Source organism: Chrysemys picta, chromosome 14, assembly GCF_011386835.1.
Source record: "Chrysemys picta bellii isolate R12L10 chromosome 14, ASM1138683v2, whole genome shotgun sequence".
Taxonomy (NCBI): Eukaryota; Metazoa; Chordata; order Testudines; family Emydidae; genus Chrysemys; species Chrysemys picta.
In genome coordinates, this window is record NC_088804.1 from 19,717,158 (window position 1) to 19,739,875 (window position 22,718).

Genomic DNA, 22,718 nt, shown 5'->3' on the forward strand with positions numbered 1-22,718 from the left:
ACCATAAGCGGGAACGGCTCCAAGGGTCGGGGCTGCGAGACCAGTGCTGCGAGACAGACAGGCGCATAGGGTACGTGCAGTGCCTGGACTCGGAACAGCTCCAGGACTCAGAGCGGCACGATGATGCTGGTCTGGGGGTGGACGGTCCAAACATTGCTGGTTCGCCCCTCAACAGTACAGGAGCTCGGGCCAGGGGAGGCCCCGAGATCGGAGACATAGGTGCAGTCCTTTCAATGAGCTCTCTAGCGGCCTCGAAGGTATCCGGAATGGAGGGCAGCGTGACCTCCTCTGCTTGCAGGGGGCCCAGTGGAGTGGGACTGCTCCGTGTAGACTGAGGCCTAGTGGAGGATTTGCCAGTCTTAGGGGCCTGGTCCGCGCCCTGCTCAGTCGGGTGCCAGCTTCAGGCCTCTGAGGAAGTCTTCCCATGGCCTGCTTTTTATGGGTGGCCGGGGAGTGGGAGCAGTGCCGGGGGGAGCGCTTCTGGGCTCCGGGAGATCATCGGCCCCTAGGAGGGCGTGCCAAGTCCTTTTGCGGTGCTGTAGACTGTACCGCTAGGGGGGCACTCCGCACTGAGGCGCTTGGGCCCGCATCTTGAGAGGGACGGAGGACAGACTCCATGAGGAGTTGTTTGAGGTGGATATCCCTCTCCTTTCTTGTGCGAGGTTTAAACACCTTGCAAATTTTACACTTGTCAGCCTGGTGAGCCTCTCCCAGACACCTAAGGCAGGAGTCGTGGGGATCGCCCGCAGGCACAGGCTTGCCGCAGGAGCTGCAGGGTTTGAAGCCCCCCCCCCAACTGCTATACTACACTTAACACTAGAGAACTACTGACAAAGGTAACTATATACAGAGATAAGAGATAGCTAGGGAGTAGTGGATAACAAGAGACCACTGTTCCAACAACCGTGACAGGCAGTAAGAAGGAACTGAAGGGGGGTCGGGCCAGCAGGGTCATATATAGAGCACCATATCGGCGCCACTCCAGGGGGCTCCACAGCCAGCCCAACGGGTAGCTGCTAGGAAAAAAGTTTCCGACATCCGTGCACGCGGCGCGCGCACACACCTAACTGGAATTGATATGAGCAAGCACTCGAAGAAGAACTCAAGTAACTGTGACTCTAAACTATGCACATATACCCCTTGGAATGCACAAAAACAGGCAATTGCAGATGCAAATGCTGGTTTATATATTCACTCAATTCCAGCAACATTTGAAAATGTAGTGAAACTCTAAAATGAACAAAGGCACATCCTGATCTTGCTCTAAGTGGAGTCAATGACAGAATCCCTCAATCTAAAAGCAATCAAAACAGATAGCCAGGGCAATGACTGATCTTTAAATTAAGCATCATATACATAATCTTGCATCTACACCCAAGTTGTACTCAGTCACCTGAGATTCAGGCAGTTTTACCTCCAGAATAATTTTCAATAAAGGAATAAATCACATGAATCTAAGGGCGGGACTGTGCTTTTACTTATGCCAACATAAACCAAAAATAATTTCAATTAAGTCAATGGAATAACAGCAGTGTAAAACCAAAGAGGAAAGATTCAGGCTCGTTGTGTTTGCAGTTGCTCTGTGTGACAAATACTGCATGCAGCTCCAATATCTTTGAGGGAGCACATTGTATTAAGTGTATGTATCACTGTGGACCAGAGACTGTATGTATGGTTGTGTTCTACTCCAAGGTGAAGGGTTACCACAGCTATTTCATGAACTATAACAGAGGGGAGTTATTAAGGTGAATCACTCACATTGTAAACACCTCCAAGGAGGCACCACCCCCGAGGGAGGTTTGCAAATTCTGGTTCAAACTGGATTTCCAGAGAGTAGGGAGACAAAGAAAGGGCTTTTGGCTTAACAAGACTGTGTTTAAAGTTGTCTGCCCAAGGTGCGGGAAGGGGAGGGGGATGTTTAGACCCAACCTTTGTGGAAGGGTTGGAAAGACTTTGGCCTACCAGGACCGCATAAGACTGAAGGGAGACTTCTGGAAAGCTTTTAGGGTACGTGTAGGATATTTTTTACCTTAAGAATAAACATCCTTATTTAGAAAGCGCTGTGTGGTAACTTGCAACTGCTGGCAATACTTGTTCAGTCCTCGGAGAGAAAGCAAAGCCTGGATCTAAAATGACTTGCTGGTGATGTCACAGTGTAAGGCAGGGAGCTGTGCAGCCTTAAAACCTTCAGGTCAGAGGACGGCAGTGGGACAAGTGTCCCTACAGAGACAGGTGATGACAGGAGACCTCAGACCTGACTGGGAACTACTGGAGTGGACCAAGGGTTTGGGGGAGGATGGAGAGGTGGAAGATGCAAGTGCAGTTATCCTGAAACTATGTTACTCAGAAACAAACGAAGATGGAAAAAGCAGGAGGGACAATTCCAGAAGTGACAAATAAATGCCAGAGATCTTCCAGCACTTGCTTTCTACTAGACATAGCCTGATCTAGGACATCCTTATCCATATACAACTTTCCTCATGTGAAGAGATTTGGACCAAACCGAGGATTTTGCATGGAGCCCACCTCTACTATCTACCTCCAGTGACCTAGTGCTGTAAGCTGTTAAACTCTCTTGAGCAGAGCAGGATTCAGCAGGTTGGACAGAATACCTCCAATTATTACCAACTTGTTTTAGGATGCATTAGCGATTCAACAATCAGTACTTTGCCCAAAGCCAGTTCTGAGCTAATGGGCCACATTGTTAAAGACTGAAAATGGTGTATTACAGCTGCCCAGGGGGGTGGGGGGTGGGAGAAGGCAAGTGGGGCAACCCCCACGAGAATATAGTATTCTATAGTATTGCAACTCTTTTTTATGGAAGGGGCCCCCGAAATTGCTTTGCCCCGGGCCCCCTGAATCCTCTGGGTGGCCCTGCAGCTGCCATCTTTCAAGAGAGATAAATTGGAGAGCCTGACCAGTTGTCATCATTAAATTCCACTTTATGTAAGAGTTGAGGTTTTACTCCAGTGTCCTGGCCAAATTCCAGACAGCTCCATTTGAATGGTGCATGAAGGGGTTCCTTACATATCCCATACCTATTTCACAGTAATGTGTTAACATTTATAAAGCACTGAGTTCCTTGGACAAAAGCTGCCATGTAAGTATTACTATTGGCATGAAAAGCAAAGAGGCAGAAACTGGAGAAAAAGCCAGAGATAATATCTTCTGATAAAGTGCAGCTTTGCCACAGAAAGTGTTTTGACCTTAGGCAAATAAATAACGTGTCAGTCCTGAGATACTATATGTCCCACATATTCCCTTATGATAAAAAAAATTTTTACATTTAAAATGCATAGACATTCTCTTTAAGAACCATGTGATATTTTCTTAAAAAGCCACTGAGGGGGCAAAAATACAAGTATAATTGTATTTCTCAGGTTTCTAATACTCTTCTGTGAATGTGTTACAGTGCATATAGGCACAGGATGTATGTGTACATATAGTACACTGCATGCCTGTGATTGCAAAGCCAGCACATTTGTCCAAGGTGACAAGATTCAAGCCATCTTCAGCATGGTGTCCTTTTGGAAAGTAGAAGAGTAACAGATGTAGTTAAACATTCCACCAGGAGAATTCAGAGACTCCTGTGGCTCAGATTGTAAATAAATTTCAAACAACACCGCATGCTTTGAAAACATTTATATTCCCAGGCAGATATTAAATATGAAAAAATATCAGAGTACTGTATAGTAACATCAATAATGCAGTGAGATGTAGGGCTGTGTAGTGCCAAAGTAAATGCAAGTTGATCATGGTAGCTGAAAGAACCTTGCTAAGTATTTTTTTCAGTTTACTTTAAGAGCCACAAGTTTTTATTTAGAATGATACAATTCTTTATATTGCAACTGAAATTGTCCTTTTCTAGTTTTCAGTTGACTAACTTTTAGTCACTCTCTATTTAAAAACTAGATGAAATCACTACAAAGAAGAACTTCAACTTATAAATCACTCAGTCATACTAAAATATCCATTTTGGGCACTAGCCTCATCAGTGTCATCAGCCCACCTTTGTGAATGCATTAGCTGAAAGCTGCTGTAGAATCAGCAAATGGAGCACAGAACTCTAACCCACTAAAACATTTATTAGTAGAAATACTCTATATTCAGCTGAGCAAATCCAAGCAAACTCTCAGGACTTCAGAAGATCAGAACGTAAGAACGGCCATACTGGGTCAGACTAATGGTCCATCTAGCCCAATATTCTGTCTTCCAACAGTGGTCAGTGCCAGATGTTTCAGAGGGAATGAACAATTTATTGAGTGATCCATCCGCTGTTCACTTTTACAGAGTATTTACTGTACGCTCCCTTTTTCCAAATGTAGACTGAAAATAAAATATTTGCTCGACACAGACTATTAATTTTAAAGTGCCGCAATCCAAAACAGACAGAGGCTGACTTTTAAGGCTATGTCCATGCTACGAGCTAGAGGTGTGATTCCCATTCTTGTGTACACATGCTCAAACTCTCTCTCTCATCGAGCTAGTGCAATTATAAACAACAGTATGGCAATGGTAGTATGGATAGCAGCATCAGAGGCATGGCTTACCCATACCGAGTACGTACCCACCAGTTTCAGGCAGGTCTGCACTCAGCACATGCCTCCACTGCTGCCGCCAGTAGTACCACGGCTAAACTATACTCATGCTAATGCAACTATCTGTACACAAGCAGTGGACTCATACCCCTAGCTCACAGTGTAGATGTGGCCTTTGCATTGCAGTCCCAAACTACTAGAATAAACTAACTGTTCCACTTCAACAGGCGTCAGCAATGTCTAGGTTTTAGAAACTTTTAATCTCTTAACTAACACTGTCAATGCAAAAAAATATGTTTTTTTGATGTTTTAACTATGAACAGCTGACCCAACAGTTTCTGCCTACACTAGCGCTACCATGTTTAACAGCATGTAAATTAGCATGTTTTGTAACATGGTTCACCCTAAGCTATGAGTGACCCACATTTTGCTGTTTATACCATACAGAACATGTCCTGGAGTAAGACTGTCAACTGTTCTCCTATTGGAACCCTGATGAAAACAAGATATACATCTCATGGAGCTCTCTCTGTAACCAAATATTTAAATAAAATTTCAGCATGGAAACAGATCTCTTTGTCAAGCTTCTGTGAGGTTCCTTCAAAAATGTGGAAACAAAATTACTTTACAAAACAGTGGAAACTACCTTGTCAGACTTCATTTAAATCAGTGGCTCTCAACCTTTCCAGACTACTGTATCCCATTCAGAAGTCTGATTTGTCCTGCATACCCCCAAGTTTCACCTCATTTAAAAACTACTTGCTTACAAAATCAGACATAAAATAACGAAAGTGTCACAGCCCACTATTACTGAAAAATTACTTACTTTCTCATTTTTACCATATAATTATAAATAAATCAATTTGAATATAAATATTGTACTTACATTTCAGTGTATAGTATATAGAGCACTATAAACAAATCATTGTCTGCATGAAATTTTAGTTTGTACTGATTTTGCTAGTGCTTTTTATGTAGCCTGTTGTAAAACTAGGCAAATATCTAGATGAGTTGATGTACCTGCTGGAAGACCCTTGCGTACCCCCAGGGGCACACGTATCCCTGGTTGAGAACCATGGATTTAAATAACAGACCTATTTCCTCAGCTGTTTGCATATCTTCGGTGACGCTTAAAGCAACAAGGAGATACACAAGGCAAAACAATGTTGGCTTCAGTGACCTGTTCTTCATAAAGAAGTCATCTAGTCTAAAGTTTTGTTGCCTTTTTTTTTTTTTTTTTTTTTTAAAGGAAAATGAATGAGTGCCAAATGTAAACTCATTAAACAGGCAGAACAGAATATGCTGTGAATTTCTAAGAGAATATCAACAATAATCACTTAAAATACATTAACCTACATGCTTTAATGACTTTACAATGTGAAAAATCTAAGGAAAAACGAAATACATGACATCAATAAAATAAGAAAAATTAGGCAGCGATCAGATCAAATCCTTTCACTCAGTGATTCTCTAATCATCATTTTTCTGATGTACACATGAGTTACATTTCATAGTCACTTGATTTGTTTTACCGGGTTAAGAATAATTTATTTTAAAAACCAAATTAGCACACTAAGGGTATTTCTGCTATCAGACCATGCAACAAGAATTTACAAGACAGACCCAGTTAGATACCACAGTATTTAATTGCCAGATACTTTTCCTGGAATTTCTCTTTGACAGACAGTCAGCACCAAAGAAGGTCTAACAGGCATTTACCTTTTGTACTTTTGTTCCATGGAAGTTCCACCATTAGTTCCAAATAATTTCTGGTCAAGGCATATTCTGGCATTGACTGAGGCATTTTCTTTAATCTGAAAGTACACATATTTAGTAGATGTGTATCAAGGAGATAGTAAGTTTGAGCTGAGAGTGTTTCCTCCTACCACAAAACCTGTATCTGGTACATGGAGGTCCACAGCATTCCTATTTACTACACTGAAAATCTTAATGCTAAGAAATGAAGCAGAGTACTGTTGCATGAACTATAAGATTGTGGGGTTTTTTCTGATTTGGGTCTGAACTGGAAAAACCTGAACAACATTTCAGTTCGGGTCTAACCAAAACTGAAATATTTCTCTCACACACTCATAGAAACTAAACCAAAAAGAAAAAACAAAAACAAGTGATTTTTGTTTAGTTTTCAGCTTTTTTTAAACCCTTTTTGTTTAAATGAATATAGCTAAATTTCTAAACAAAACATTGTTTTAAAATGCTTTATTTCAAAATGATCAAATTTTGACTTTTTCTTTTCTTTTTTTTAGCCAAAGCTATTTGTCAAATTCCACCTGAATTTGCAAATAGTTACAATGCCCCAAGAAATGTATTTTCTGACAAATTTAATATTTACCCAAAAAATTCACCCAGACCTATTGTGAGTCATGCATGAAAACAGCATTTTTGTATAACGAGCACGAACAAGCAGAGGCTCTCCCTCATATTTACATTGATGAGAAATCTCAAAAAAAAATAATTAACCAAATGTGTCACATTGCTATAGGTGTCAAAAACATTTCTCGTGTTTATGCACCATACGTGCCCAATAATAAGGTACCTCCCTAAGCCAAGACTGGGCAGTAGTACTATCACCAGATACTCGTTTGTCTCTGTTTTTCAAGACCTCACTAACATATACCCATCCTGAATCTGTTCTTGAATATCTGCAGTGATGGATCCTTGATCATCCTTCTTGACATCTATTCCACTGCACATCTTTGAAAAAAGATAACTCTCACCTGAAGCTAGCTCAAAATCTTCTATTATTAGCTGTGTGCAGGTGCAAGTGGAATGCAGATGCAACTTAGTAGCTGTGCCTCTAAGGGCTAGTCTACACTTACCGGCTGGTCCGGAGGCACGCCATCGATGTTCTGGGATCGATTTATCGCGTCTGGTTAAGACGCGATAAATCGATCCCGGATCGATCCCGGAAGTGCTCACAATCGACGCCGGTACTCCAGCTCGCCGAGAGGAGTACGCGGCGTCGACGGGGGGAGACTTCCGGCCGCGTCTGGACCGCGGTAAGTCCGGACTAAGGTACTTCGAATTCAGCTACGTTATTAACGTAGCTGAATTTGCGTACCTTAGTCCGAAGTCCGGACTAAGTGTAGACCAGCCCTAAGTAACTGACTGAGCCAAAAATCAGGGAGTCAGATGTCACCAGAAAGAATTGTGGGCAAAATACCCAAGTTCGAGTGTTCAAAAATGCAGGTGCAAAAAAAGAGGCAGAGAATCAGCCCTTTAGAAATGTATCCCTAAAGGTTTCCCTCCTTATTTCTACCTTAATGGATTTTTATTTATATGTATCATTTTTATCTATACCATTACTGAAATCCTAGCAGGCTGTTATCCACTGCATTTTCTTTATCTACTAATTAATTTAGAAACCTCAAATTTGATTGTAATTTCCTACTTTTATAAAGAGAAATAGATGCCCAGAAGCCAAAAGTGTTCCCTAGTGCAGTGTTTTTCAAAGTTCGGGTCACGACCCAGTACTGGGCCGTAGCATGTAAGGCACTGGGTCGCCCTGCTCAGCCACTAGGGACCCTAGTTGCTCTGGTCAGCACCGCCGACAGGGATGTTAAAAGTCCTGTCGGCGGTGCTGCCCAGTTATGGCAGGCTAGTGCCTTCCTGTTCCAACAAACGATGCGTCCCAGCAGCGGGTCCGGCTTCTAGGCAGCGGGGCTCCACGCGCTGCCCCTGCCCCAAGCACCACCTGTGCACTCGCTGGCCTGCGGGCGAGAGCTGCGTGGCGCCGCTTACGTGCCTCGGCCTAGGAGCTGGACCTGCTGCTGGCTGCTTCTGGGGCACAGCGCAGTCCACGATGCTAGGACAGGCAGGGAGCCTGTCTCTGCACCCTGGCTGCACCACTGACCAGGAACCACCAGAGGTAAATCCACGACCCAATCCCCTGCCCCAGCCCTGAGCCCTCCCAAACCCGGAACCCTTCCTGCACCCCAAATCCCTCATTCCCACCCCCCCCAGAGCTTGCACCATCAGCCCTGACCCCCTCCAGCACCCCAACCCCCTGCTCCAGCCCTGAGCCCCCCAAACCCTGAGCCCCTCATGCACCCCAAACCCCTCATCCCTGGCCCCACCCCAGAGCCTGCACCCCCTCCCACACCCCAACCCTCTGCCCCAGCCCTGAGCCCTCCCACACCCCAAACCCCTCATCCCCAGCTCCGTTGGCTCATGGGCATCAACAATTTTCTTCAACTGGGTCCCCAGAAAAAAAGTTGGAAAACCACTGCCCCAGTGGATAGAGCACTGGACTGGGACTCAGGAGACCTGGATTCCAATCCCAGATTGTTCACTGGCCTGCTAAGTGACCTTGGGTAAATCACTTCACCTCTCTTTGCCTCCTTTTCTCCACTATAAAAGGAGGATAATGAGGTTTGCCTTCGTTGTAAAGTACTGAGATCTCCTGATGAAAAGTATTATATATGAGTAGTATAGGGCAGGCTAGTGGCATCAGCTATTATTAAGTTTGCCCCAACACTTATAATTGTAAGACCCTTTTTTCAATTTAACCAAACTCTTCACAGGTGGCCACATATGTTTTCCTAATTTTCTGGTTGCCCAACGGGAGACCCTGGTGCCTCATTTGCAGAAGTGCAGAGCGCTCGCAACTGAAGCCAATGGAAGATGTTTAATGCCAACTACTCTAATAAGTCAGGTCCTAGTTTCCCAAAATTGTCCAAAATTAGTGGATATTTTTGACCTTAATGTCTCTGAGCCTCAGCTCCCCAAGTGTAAAACTGGGATAATACCACTCCCTCACGTCACAGGGATTTTGTGAAAATAAAGTGCACATGCAACCTTTATTCTGGCATTTCCTAACTTCTGAGTGCCTGATTTGCAACCTGAACAACATGCTATTAACATAGCTTTTTGTGCAATTATTATTTCTATTAACCCACGAAAATATAATTGCACTTAGTGTTTGTTTGTTTGTTTTTTAAATAAAGGAAATTAAAGCTTTTGGCCCTTTATCTAAGAGAATACCATACATTACTTTCATCAGCATGACTTAATGATAAAGTCCATCCTCCTTATTTTAAAGTTTTTGAGACTGTTCCACATCTCTGAATGTTATATAGTTTTTTAACAGCACATCACCACAGCCAAGCACTAACATCATAAACATAGGTTTAAAGCTTGAGCATGTTATCTGTTTTCTAAGCAATGAAGATTTAGAGAGGCTTTAAGTTTTTAGTGTAAAGTTATACTGATTCTTAATCATCATTTAGGGGGGCTTTCTTCAGGTTTCCTCTTATTTATAAACACTTATTTTTAAACTATGAAAATGATGAAATTAACACTATGGAAAAACAACTCTGTTCTGCTTGAAATGTAATTTTTTTTTTTTAATTTCCCAACATAATCAAAAACCTACAAAAATATGACCTCTCAATAGGAAGACAGGCTATGGCAAGAATGGCCAATTGGAAATTTAAAGTCAATTAATAAACTTTGGAAAACCTCACTATTACAGAGATTTTATCACCTACCTTTTTATTTCTTTTACACAAACTTTAAGAGCTTGCTCTGGCATACTGGATGTTCTAATTTTCTTTTCTAGCATCACAATGTCATCATGATCTTCATCCTCCTCTTCATCTTCTGCAGTACCTGGAATGTGATTGATCCTCCGAATAGGACGAATAGCTACAACCTAAGAAGCGGAAAACAGAAGCATAGAATGGTGTACAAATATTTTTTAGAAGATAAACTGTGATTTAAACTGAAGTTAAGGGCTTGACGCATAATTTATTGGGTGAGGTTCTTTGGCTTGTTTTACGCTGAAAGTCAGACTAGACAGTTATAATGGTCCCTTCTAATATTAAAATCTATGACTTTATTAACCTGTTCTAAATATGATCTCATGATTACTAAAATAAAGAAACATTTATCTTATGGTACCGGTTTACAAAAATACACTAATTAACCAGCCATACCTATTGGATACTAGAAGACAAGAAAGAAATTTGAAGGTGTTATTAATTATACTTTTAAAATCTCTGCATTATAGGCCACAATAACTACTGAATAAGACTAATCTTCAGTGAGTAAACAGGGCTCTTACTTTTCCCCCATCAATTCCCATAAAAGTAATTGTTCATCATTAAACATGATTGTATATATACTAATATATGTGATCAGACTATCACGTTTTGGAAAACTACAGGTCTCAATGCCTGTTTCATTCATGTATAAAACAATTTTATTCTCATACTATTGGACAATAAAGTCACATTCTGAAAGAGGCGTCAACACGAGCTTTAAAACTGTACTCAATTTTTCACGTCTAAAGTTTTAGATAGTGCAAACAGAATTTGCACAAGCAAACTGGGTCATGAAATGATTCTGTTCAAGACAATTTTTTTTTTTTTTTAAATGGATGTCAAATGTGCTTAAAGCCTTTGCTTAGGTGCTTTTATATGGTTTACTAAAAATCTAAATAAATAGCCATCTTATGTAGAATATGGGAGTTGGACGTTTTATACAGGTTATTACCTGGATATGAAAAATTATGGTCACAGAAATTAAATGTGAATGATTGTGGGTTCAATTTTAGATGCCATTTTTGAAAATGAGACCCTATATTTAATTAAATTATTCCTCTCTGCCAAACCATGAAGTGCATTTGAGAATCCTATGTTTAAAAGTCCATACCCTTTTATCATCATCCTGTTTGGGTTTTCTGGTTTTCTGAAGCAGCTTCAGGCCTTCAATCTGTCTAACAAGCAATGGTATAGTCATCTTGAATCGCTCCTCCAGGCTAACAGCATCTAAAATCTAACAGCAGAAAATGAGAGTGAAAACAGTTAACAGTATTTCTCTGTACTATTTAGAGGTTAGTCTATAAGTAATGATAGCGCACAGATTTTCTCTGGGTTAATGACGCAATGTTATCAGAGTTCTGAAGTAGACAGTGTGCAAAAAAATATGAAAGCAGTTATTACAGCAGAGTGGAATATAAGGCTCCTATCTCAGATGTGTGAAACGACTTTAGAATTTGGTTTGTGCTTTGTGTTCGTTGTTAAGAAGGGCCGAAAGGCAACTGGAAGCACACAGTGTAAGAAGTGAACAGGGAAAGTAGACAAGACATAATGTGTATGTTTACACAGCAGTTGGGAAGATGCTCCCCAGCACAAGCAGACAGACATGCATAGCTCTGCTCAAACTAGCATGCGAAAAATAGCAGTGCGGCAGGGACAGCACAGGTGGCAGCTTGAGTTACCCATCCAAAAACAATCCTGCCCAACCCCCTGGGTATGTACTCAGGTGACTAGCCTAAGCCACCACCCAGGCTACTGAGGCCACTCTGATATTTTTAGCACACTAAGTCGAGTAGGGCTATGCATGTCTGTCTGCCCAAGATGGGAAGCATCCTCCCAGCTGCTGTGTAGACATAAAGAATGAAAGTAGAGGAAACCTTCAAAAAGAGAGACAACAGCAGTGTTGCTAGTTAAAATAACTTTGTATTTAATGCCTTATTTTCTTTTGCCGACAGAGAAGTACACTTCCCTCAGGTACCTGCTTTAAGGAAATTCCCAGACTAAAAGTGGTGAAATTTCTGGGGCACAATTCTACATTACCAAGTTTTAAACACACAACTGAAAAGGTTTAAAGGGTACTATAATTCTAAGGCTAGCATCAAAAGACTTCTAATTACTCCAGCATGACTACGGAACTGGAAGAAAAAGAAAACTGCTCTTATCCTGCCTCTCTTTTTAATGTGCCTCATTGATTAGGTGCATATGCTGCAGCAAACCAGTATCAGCAGTCATTTCTCAATTATTAAACCTGGAGGCAGGACCTAGCCCTCTGAGAAAAATCACAAGATGATCTCTTTCTTCTCCAGCAGTCTCACAAATCTTGCCTTCTCTTCTGGTTTCTTTTCCAATTGTATCTCTGACTTAATTTTGAATTCCAAGTCTGTTCACACTGATCATGTGAATGTTTGGGCACTTCATCTCTTATTAGGCAATGAAAGCTTCTTATGGCTTGTTGTCACCCCAAGATGGGACTTGCAATGTTCGCAGGGTTAAAAATGCAGAGATTTACTTATCTACACAGATTACTAAACAGCTAGGGGTGTGGCAATGAAGCCAACCACGGGTCAATTAGGAGTTCCTATCCCCACACTCAGCAATACCCTGAAATACATTTAATATTCTCCTCCCCTTCCTGCTGGAGCTGGGTCACTAGGAAAGGTGAGGCCAGGCTCTCACTGCTCCTACAGGCATACTAAAGCCAAAGGAGTACAAGTAACATCACTGCTAGTCTGAAACAGGCAGGTGGATTTCTGAAAAGCCACCTTTTCTACAATCTTCTTGGTGCTGTCTTCTACTCTATGCTTCCCACTGCAGATCGCCAGGAAGCAAGTAATAGGCAGCTGTTGTCTACCTCCTTCCACTCTACTTGCAATGACAACTGTAGGGAGCAGAGCTAAGTAAGGACTGCCCTATCTTTCCTTTGCACAAGGACTAGCTGCATTCTGTATTCTCACTTCAGATCAGTAACTGGGCTCCTATTTGGTCTGCCACCAGAGCAGAGAAAGTCTGGCCCTGTCTCACGTAGGAGGAGGAACAGCACAATCAGTAACCCAGCTAAATACTAGGCCTGAGGCCAACATGGTGTTGATTCAGCATCATGACTGTCACATGACATGCCCATGGCAGCACAAGCAAAACCTTGACACTCAGCCCTTCAGTAAAGAGAACACATGCAAATCCACTTTTAATGGTGGTTTGCAGCTTACCAAGGAGATTCTTCTACATGCCACTTACTTACTCAACATGTTGTGCTCTCCCTTTTTACTCTCTACCAGTTGCTTTTTATTGATAGAAACAAATTATTACTGTTAGCACTGACAAGCCAATACAGCTATAGAAAACCGAACTGGGGAGAACTCTCAATTAAATTCTGAGGGCAGAATATTTACATGCAAGGGTGAAGCAGAATCTCCAGATGAATTATTTCAAATCCCAGATTTAATTTGCAGCATGACAGTTACAAAACAAAAACTTTTTACTTATGAACAGAGCAAACTGGATACAGAAATCACTGAGACCAATAAATATGAAACCTTACATGCCATTTTCACAGTGTAATTGTATGCCAAAGAAATTAAAGCGGTTAGATTTATGCCCGTTTTCTAAGAGTCCCCAATGCTCCAGGAGTCTAATCTTACACAAATAACTACAAAAGTAACTGGGGTAAATGACCAAAATGCATTAACACAAACAATGGTACAACAGTAACCTTTGAACTCAGTTTGCCAACTCAATATAGTTTTGAATAATGTGGAAATATTTTTTAAAATAAAGTCACATAGATGCAATGCAGACAATTACTTTTTTTTAAGCACAATATTAGTACTTTATAATTTCCAGAGATGAGTGATTCTGAAGTTATCTAATAGTGGATTGAACTGTAGTGCTAAACCCTTGGTTCCCCTGGAAGTTTAAGGCAGAAGCATACAGTACCTGCAGCTTTTCTTGGTTGGTTGTGCGGATGATCGAAGTCAGTACATCTGGTAAAGCTTCTCTAGGCAGATTGTCTAAAAGACGTCTCAGCTTAGCAACTGCAGGGACAGACATATCCAACATTTCAACCAGCTGTAAGGTGGAAACAAGAAAGTGATAACAATTTTCAGTATTCCCTGGTGTTTCTTTCTGATATGAAAAAACAGTTGTCCAGATTATTAAGGTGAACAGCCACAAACTGAGAAATAATTGCATCTTTGAAAGGAAAAGATTTCTATTTATATAGCCAAACAGCACTTCTAACAGCCAGCAAAAAGAACTAAAAGGCGTTAAGTTAACCCCATCTCCCAGGACCGTCAAAACTTCAGTTTCTTTGCTTGTTTGAGACAGACCCTAAATATTATTATAGTTCTTAGTGCTTTCCTCAACCTCTTTTATTCAGTGTTAGAAAAAAGAAAGAACAAAACCTCTCCCCTTTACATTGTACCAAATCTTTTTGATCCCATAAAATGTGACTAGAACAGTTATGATACTTTCTCTGACATCTCAGATTTGTGTATCCTTTGGACAAAATAATTTCTATATAGTTGTTTTTTTGTTTGATTTTTGTTTTGATTTTTATGGTTAAGGGGCAGTACTTTAAACAGACTTTTTAAAATAATATTCTTGTTACAAATAGAACAATTTAAAGCCTACCCCGATACGACAATAGTCAAGTCTGTTTCTTCAGAATATTATATTAAGGTGCATTTAAGATTTACATAGCTCTGATACACAGCACTACTGAAATGCCTGGGATTATTGAATTGTAGCACCTAGCCTATGATCTTGCTAAATTTCACAAGTTAAACGGCATCAGACCTGGTCAGCACTTTGGTAGAAGATAAAAGAACGCAAAAGTGGTGCAAGAATTACTCTCAGCAATTCGGTTACTGGCACTCTTGAGTGAACTGAACCAGCACCCCAGTTTGGCAATATTGAGTACTATATTCCTGGTAAGTGACATCTTTTGAATGAGATATAAAATAAAATTTCTGATTATTTGTGGTCACTAAAAGTTCCATTATACTTTTTGCTGGGCATTGAATGGCAGGACTGGGTTTCCAACATGGAAGTCCTGGAGAAATCTGGTTTGGTCAGCATCGAGTCTCATTAGATCTGCATCCACTTGAGACAGACTGGCCACGTAGTCCATATGCCTGAGACCCATTTATCAAAACAATTCTTATATACCAAATTAAGCTCTGGCAATTGTAAGCATAAAGGGCTGATGCAATGCTTCAAAGACACCCTGAAATAAAATCTGTGCAAACAAAAATTTCTGACTCGACCTTTGAGAAACTGGCGATCGATCGTATTCCATGGTACCATGCAACAAGGATGCATGACCATGATTTTGGGAAGAATTGTTGAGCAGCTGGAAATACAGAGCCAGGCATAAAAACAGTGTGCAACTCAATCACCACAACTAGGCAGATGACTGTGGCCAGTGTGATAAATTCTGTTCTTCTCAAATTGATCTATGGAATCACCCAAAGACCCATTAATACAAACTAGGATTGTCAATGTCATCCTCGAAATCAGGATGACTAGCATCATCATCACCACCACACCACCTTTTGCAAGACATTATACATATGCTGCCAACAGAGTTGCATAAGAACAGAAGTTGATTTTACAGCTTTACTATCAAAGACTTATTATTTAACCTGTGTTTGGAAGTGTAGTAGGCTCCCTCACAGAATACAAAGACATGGTCCCTGCCTCAGAGAGTTTACAATCTAAATTCAGTCAAAAATTAAACAAAGGAAAGGGATAAACATACAACCAAGTGAAGTATGTCATGTGTCTTGTTATTGCATAATTTTGGGGGGTGAAAGACTACATGTTTAGTTCCGCTCTTTTCTTTCTGCTCGTCTGCTTCTTCTAGCCATCTGTCCAAGATCCACACCCTGCCTCTTTTAAAACAATACTTTCCTCCTCTACCTTCCAATCATTTCTATCCATGTTTTCCATCCTAGATTTTCAAATGAGGAGGAGGATTACATCATGAGGGGATAAACCAAGGAAAAAAACAAGTCAATCTTAAAATATCTTCAATAGTTCTATGAATCTGGAGCATCTAAAGGTAGTTTGGTGGGAGTAAGCTTCAGCTGCTGGAGTCCAGCAGAACTAATCAAGAGAAGACTTCCCTGGCAGCCAGTCAAGACTGTAGAGGCTGGGGTTGGAAGGGTTGCCATAGAGCAATGGGAGTTACTGCTGACTTCAGTATGCCCAGGGCTCAATATGCCTGCTCAAACATATCCTTTTCTTTTAGCAGAGCTCATAGAAAGGCTCAAAAAGACATGCTGTAGCACACAGATATAAAACATGTTTAAACGTCCAAGGTATCTGTTTGCTAGACAATGTCAAAATCTAGAATCATCACTGACAAGAAAGCAAAACCAATTCTCCCATTTTTGGGATAAGCAAAACACTTTAGACCCCGGTGCTCCTAGTGCAACCTAAAAACACGTTAGACTCTGGTGTTCCTAGTGCAACCTACAGGAAGTTGTTGAAGCTGAGGGAGAAGTTAAGTTAAGTCTGGTATATTCTATTTAGTCTTTCCCATTTTTTTTTCCTTTCAACAAACCTACTCAACATACTTTTTCTCCTTCTGTAAATGGAATCTGCTAAGACACTACCACTCACTTCATTCAAATTCTTCTACCAATCACTTCTCCCATGGTGCCCACAAAAGTAAAAACAACAATTAAAAAATAACAACCCATTTTATACTTTCAATGCCACCTGTGAAAAATCAGGCCTTCAGAGGATTTGGCACAATTGTCACCAAGACCTAACCTGAAGACAACAGGACTATGCAGTTGCAATTTGGCTTAGAATTCTTTTATTACTCGAATGATGCAGGAGATGGAAAGAACCCTGCTTGACGCTGAGGAAATTAGATATGGAAATCTGTGTAAAACAATGAATATGGAACCCCACAATGCCATTTTTCATTGCTTTTCAGGTAAGAACCAAACTTTAATACCACCAGCTCTGGGCATCCGTTATCACATTCCATTCCAAAGACAGCAACTTCCAGCAACCTAGTGCCTCCAAACACTAATCTACCAACATATTTTTTTGCAATGTCCAAGTTTTCCTTAGCTATGTCTGATCCCAGGGCTAGATTCACCAGAGGACTGTGTCTCTTCACTTCCAGAATCAAGCCCCACTGGGATTCATAAAACCCACACTTAGCTGCCACCAAACCCTGTAGGCACCTAAATTTTTGCAGTAAAAGTTCTCTCTCTCTGTTTCTGCCTGTGCACATGTGCACTGCAGCCCCCCTCCAGATATCCAAACACCTAAGTCACAAAGCAATGCATGAATCAGGGTAAGATGGTGTTCCTCTGCCTCAATTGCCTGTGGGACCCAATCCAGTAACCTTGTTACTGGATTGGATCCCACAGCAGAGCTAACACGCAACAGCAGGAGGACCTCCCTCATAACTTTTAGACCAGCAGTTAAGGTACTCACCTGGATCATGGAAGACACCTAGCTCAAGTCCCCCTCTACCTGAGGGGAGCATGGATCTGAACAGAGATCTGCCACCTCTCAGGTGAGTGCCCTAACCACTGGGCTGTAGGATTTTGTGATGTGGGGTTCCCTCAGTCTCTCCTATTGAAGCCTCTCCATTGTGGATAAATAGTTTAAGAGTCAGTGGAACAGGAAAACTGGACCCTGGGTCTCCCACCTGCCAGTGAGTGCTCTAACCAGCAGGCTGCAAAGTCATTCTCATGCTTTTTATTTCTCCCTCTCTCTCTGGCCCAATTATTCTTTCATTATTTAGTCACAGCAGAACACTTTCAACAGGAGAGACTAAGGCAGCCCCACATCAGAATATTCCATAGTGGACTGGCTAGGCCACTCAACTGAGAGATGAAAGACCACTGTTCAAATCTCTTCTCCCCCACAGATGGACAGGGGACTTGGACAGAGCTCTCCCACATCAAGAGAGGGTTTGTAACTAAGAATCTCAAGCAGAGGCAGGTGCCTCCCTGCAGCCTGGATTTAGGCACTGACCTCTCTGAGAGGGACAGGGAGATGCCCTCTCCTTGGTATCTCCCATCAGCTAGCTCAGCCAGGGAGCCACCTAGCATGCTGGCTCCTGTTAATCCTATTTATTCTGAGGCCTTGGCTACACTGGCGGTGTACAGCGCTGCAACTTGCTGCGCTCAGGGGTGTGAAAAAACACCCCCCTGAGCGCAGTGAGTACAGCGCTGTAAAGCGCCAGTGTAATCAGAGCCTGCAGCGCTGCAAGCTATTCCCCTCGGAGAGGTGGAGTACATACAGCGCAGCGCTGTGAAGTCCCGAGTGTAGCCAAGGCCTAAGTATGCAGTGTTGTTGTAGTTGTATTAGGTGCCTTAACATAGGAGAACCATCTCCCTGCATTCATTGTATAGGAAGCCTGAGCATTTAAACTCAGGCTTTGTGAGTCCCAGTGATTTTCTAAGCACCTTTTAGTTAGGCATGGTGAGGTATCGACACACCTAAGTTCCTTTGTGAATCTGGCCCCAAGTAATGGATAAGGGCTAGGCCTACTTAATGTTCAAGAAAGTCTGTGATTTTGTCATGAGATAGCACAGGCGTTGCTATTTCCTGGTAAATGATTTAGTCCCAAATCTTGTAACAAACTCTGCATAGAACAGGATGTTCCCACATGGAGCTCAATATAGGATCAGGATCTTAGCATATGGGATCTTTGAACTATGTCAAAGAACATTTCAAACCACTTGTTTTGTAACAAGAGGGTTTAAGGACAAGGCAGTACTCAAAAACAAAATACAAACTTACAAAATATAAACAAAAACAGTTCTAGAACAGGGGCTCTCAAACTTCATTGCACCGCGTCCCTCTTCTGACAACAAAAATTACTACACGACCCCAGGAGAGGGAACCAAAGCCTGAGCCCGCCCAAGCCTCGCCATCCTGGGGGGGGGGAAGGGAGGAAGACCCAAAGCCCCATCTCCCCAGGCCGGGGGGCTAAAGCCGAAGGCCTTCAGCCTCAGGGAGGGGGCCTGTAACCTAAGCCAGCCCTGGCGCCCACTTTGGAGTCCCAACCCACGGTTTGAGAACCACTGTTCTAGAAGATTAAAGCAACTAACCTGTACTGCATATTTGTAGAACTGTTCTGACAGCTCTCCCAATTCTTCCTCGGATTTAGTCTGGTTGGTAAATTGTTCAAGTCGGTCCAACTGTTCAACCTCAGCAATGGGATATGGTTTTTCTTTCACCAATTGCAAGATTTGAAATCTGCAGAGGCCAGTAATTAGCAAGGTGTAATGTGGTTTAGGCCAGTTACTGCCAACTACCTGAACTGCCAGTGCAGCAGTGCCAATCCTGAAAATATTCCAAAAATTCATGTTATTTGCAAGCACTCAGCTGAGCATTTTACCCCAACAATCAAACTACCGTATATACTCGTTCATAAGCCGAATTTTTTAGTAAAAAAGGGAAGCACCAGAGAAGGGAGTCGGCTTATGAACGGCTTTAGAGAGGGAAAGGTGGGACACAGCCCCTCCCCACAACAGAGGGAACAAGGAGAGGCAGCACAGTCAGCAGAGCCAGAAGGGAAGAGGCGGGGCCAGAATCTCTCCTCTTCTCCCCACGCTGCTCTCCCCCCAGCCTCCGAAGCAGCTGCAGCTCCGAGGCTGGCAGGCTGCAGCTGTGCCGCTTGGCCCCACCCCGCAGAGCAGGCGGTGGCTGCAGCGCCCAGCCCGCCGGAGCCTGCTGCAGCCACGCCACCCAGCCCAGCCTGCCGGAACATGCTGCGGCCGCGCCGCCCGGTCTGGCCCCTCGGAGCAGGCTGCGGCCGTGCTGCCCAGCCTGCTGGAGCAGCTCCAGCCAGGCCAGAGACATCCTCCCCAGATAAGGTGGGAAGGGATGGGATGGGATGAGAGTGGGGGTCCGGGCTAGAGGTGGGGTCATATGGGGGGTGGTGACAGGGGTTACTCCCGTGACCCCCAGCTTCTCCCCTGCAGAAAATTTCCCCACCAGTTGCTGTCCCAGCCCGTCAGGGTAAGCAGCTGGCGCGCCAGGACACTTTGTTTATTTAGGTTTACCTCCGTGCCTGCAGACGCTCGAGGTAAACAAACCATCACGGTCCGCCAGCGACTTATCCTGATGGTCTAGGAGCCAAAGTTTGCTGACCCCTGAATTATATGGTTGACTTATGAACCGGTCATAAAATTTTTCCATTTTTACTTATCCATCTTGGTGAGGGGAGAGATGGTCGGCTTATAAATAAACTGGCTTATGATCAAGTATATACGGTAATTTACTTGCAACATTTATACTTCATCAAAAATTCATACTGCATTAAAAGAAATCAAACCAAAACCTCAAGGAAACAAAGCCAACCACATTAAACATAATTTAGGGCCTAAACCTGCATACACATATAACTTTATGAACATGAAGAGTCCAACTGAACTCAGTGGGAACTCATGTGCTTTAAATTTACTTGTGTGTGTAAGAATTTGCAAGACTGAGGCATTGTATTTTAATATTTAAGTTCTTTGAGAGGGAGTCTGGGCCTTATTACAGTCACACACTGTTGTGAGTCAAGTGCTACTCCATTTAAGGTCAATGGAATTACACTAGTATAACTGACTTAAGTAAAAAGCAACAGAGTGTCCTGTGGCACCTTTAAGACTAACAGATGTATTGGAGATGTATAAGCTTTCGTGGGTGAATGCCCACTTTGTCGGATGCATTCACAAAGTGGGCATTCACCCACGAAAGCTTATACATCTCCAATACATCTGTTAGTCTTAAAGGTGCCACAGGACTCTCTGTTGCTTTTTACAGATCCAGACTAACACGGCTACCCCTCTGATACTTGACTTAAGTAACTTAACATTGTCTGTAATGGGCTATACCAGGGATCAGCAACCTTTGGCACCCTGGTGGGCTGGGCCAGTTTGTTTACCTGCTGCGTCCGTAGGTTCGGCCGACTGCGGCTCCCACTGGCCGCGGTTTGCCACTCTAGGCCAATGGGGGCGGTGGGAAGTGGCACGGGCCAAGGGATGCTTACTCTGGTGGGCCGTGTGCCAAAGGTTGCCGATCCCTGGGCTATACCTTACATTTATGCACGAGTCGTCCCAATGGATACAACCTATTTTGCTTATGAGACAACTCATGTAACTAAAGTATTCAGGTGTGTGTTTGCAGGATCAGTCCCAGTCACGTTACTCATGAGAACAACAATAAGTCATGAATAATCACCATATTCTTTAAATGACCCAGGATTCATTTTTTGCAAGTTTCAATTGAAAAAAATAATGATTTTATGCTCTTCTACCTCTCCTCTAATATTTTGCCATTCTCTTTCCAACCAGTAGTAGTGCAAGGGGGATCAGGCGGAGGGCAAGGAGGCCTGGGTACAGGATATGTGGGTGAGGGAGGCAGGGGATGAGGTTGGCAGGGGATGAGGTTGGTGATGGCTGGAAAGGAGTGAGCATGGCAGGGAGAAGGCAGGGAACCGGGGACCCGGCCAGGCTGGAAGGTGCAGGGGGAGGTATGGCAGAGAGGGCAGGGAATGAGAGAGCCTGGTAGCAACCGGGCAAGGGAAGGGCAGGGGATGCCTGGCCGGGCAGGGAGTATACGGTAGGGAGATGGCAGAGGAGGAAGAGGTTGTGGGGGGAGAACACGGCTGAACAGGGCGGCCAGACAGGGGGTGTGTAGCGGAGGATACAAGGAATGGGAGAGCCCAGCAGCGGACGGGCAGAGGGGAGAATGGCGGGGGGGGAGGAGGCAGTGGATGCCCGGCCAGGCAGGGGATGTGCGGCGGGGACGGCAGGGAATAGGGGAGCCCAGCTGGTCGGGGGGTGGGGAGGTCGGGCAGAGAAGAGAGAGGGAGGGGGAAGCGCGGTGGGCGCCCGGCCGGGCAGAGAGAAGGATGGGGGAGCCCGGCTGGTCGGGGGGCGGGCAGGGAAGGGAGGGGATGGGGGAGCCCGGTGGGGGCCCGGCCGAGCAGGGAGGAGACGGGGGCCCGGCCAGTGGCTGTGCCGGGGCCCTCACCTGTGCAGCGAGGGCAGCTCCTCGCAGTCGGAGGCGGGGTCGCTGGTGTTGGGGATCACCCCGATGATGGTGCTTTTCAGCGAGGTGCCCTTCAGCAGCCGGCTCCGCACCAGCTGCATGTTCCGCGGCGAGTCCACGCTGCTGCGCATGGTGGAGCCGGGCAGCAGGACTCCCTCCTGGGTGAGCAGCAGCGGCAGGCGGCTGGGGATCTGGATGGCGCTGCCGGAGGCCATGGCTGGGCGCTGCCGGGGGAGCTGGGCCCCAGGCAGGCCGGGCAAAGTCCGCAGCACCCGCTCGCCACGCTACGGGCTGTGGGCAGGGACAATCATCAGCCGCTGGGCGCTTCGTGCTGCCACCTGCTGGACGCGGCGGGGGCTGCAGCCAATGCACAGACTGAGCCACCATCCGTCCCCTCCCACCCAACGCCCTGGGTCCCCCCATAGCCGAGGGGTCATAATCATCAATGCAGAGAAAGAGGGACACGCATAAGAAATACACATTCGGGGACTGACATTAGTATTAAAATAATGCATAAAGCGAATCATATTAAAATTAAATGTGCAGTAGTAAGTAAAATAATGCACACAATACGTTATGCCAATTATAAATTATATAATTA

General features: G+C 43.8%; 1 protein-coding gene across 1 annotated transcript in view; it reads right to left on the reverse strand.

The window, feature by feature from the left end:
* Nucleotides 1-22,452, reverse strand: part of LONP2 (lon peptidase 2, peroxisomal) — a 98,157-nt gene extending 75,705 nt beyond the window's left edge. Inside the window, exons 1-6 of the mRNA XM_005289834.5 lie at nt 22,100-22,452; nt 19,183-19,417; nt 14,030-14,161; nt 11,211-11,333; nt 10,046-10,209; nt 6,258-6,352 (exon numbers count right to left, since the gene is read on the reverse strand). Coding sequence (XP_005289891.1) covers nt 6,258-6,352; nt 10,046-10,209; nt 11,211-11,333; nt 14,030-14,161; nt 19,183-19,417; nt 22,100-22,332 — 982 coding nt within the window. The 5' untranslated portion in view covers nt 22,333-22,452. The remainder of the gene's footprint in view (nt 1-6,257; nt 6,353-10,045; nt 10,210-11,210; nt 11,334-14,029; nt 14,162-19,182; nt 19,418-22,099) is intronic.
* Nucleotides 22,453-22,718: the final 266 nt, after the last annotated feature.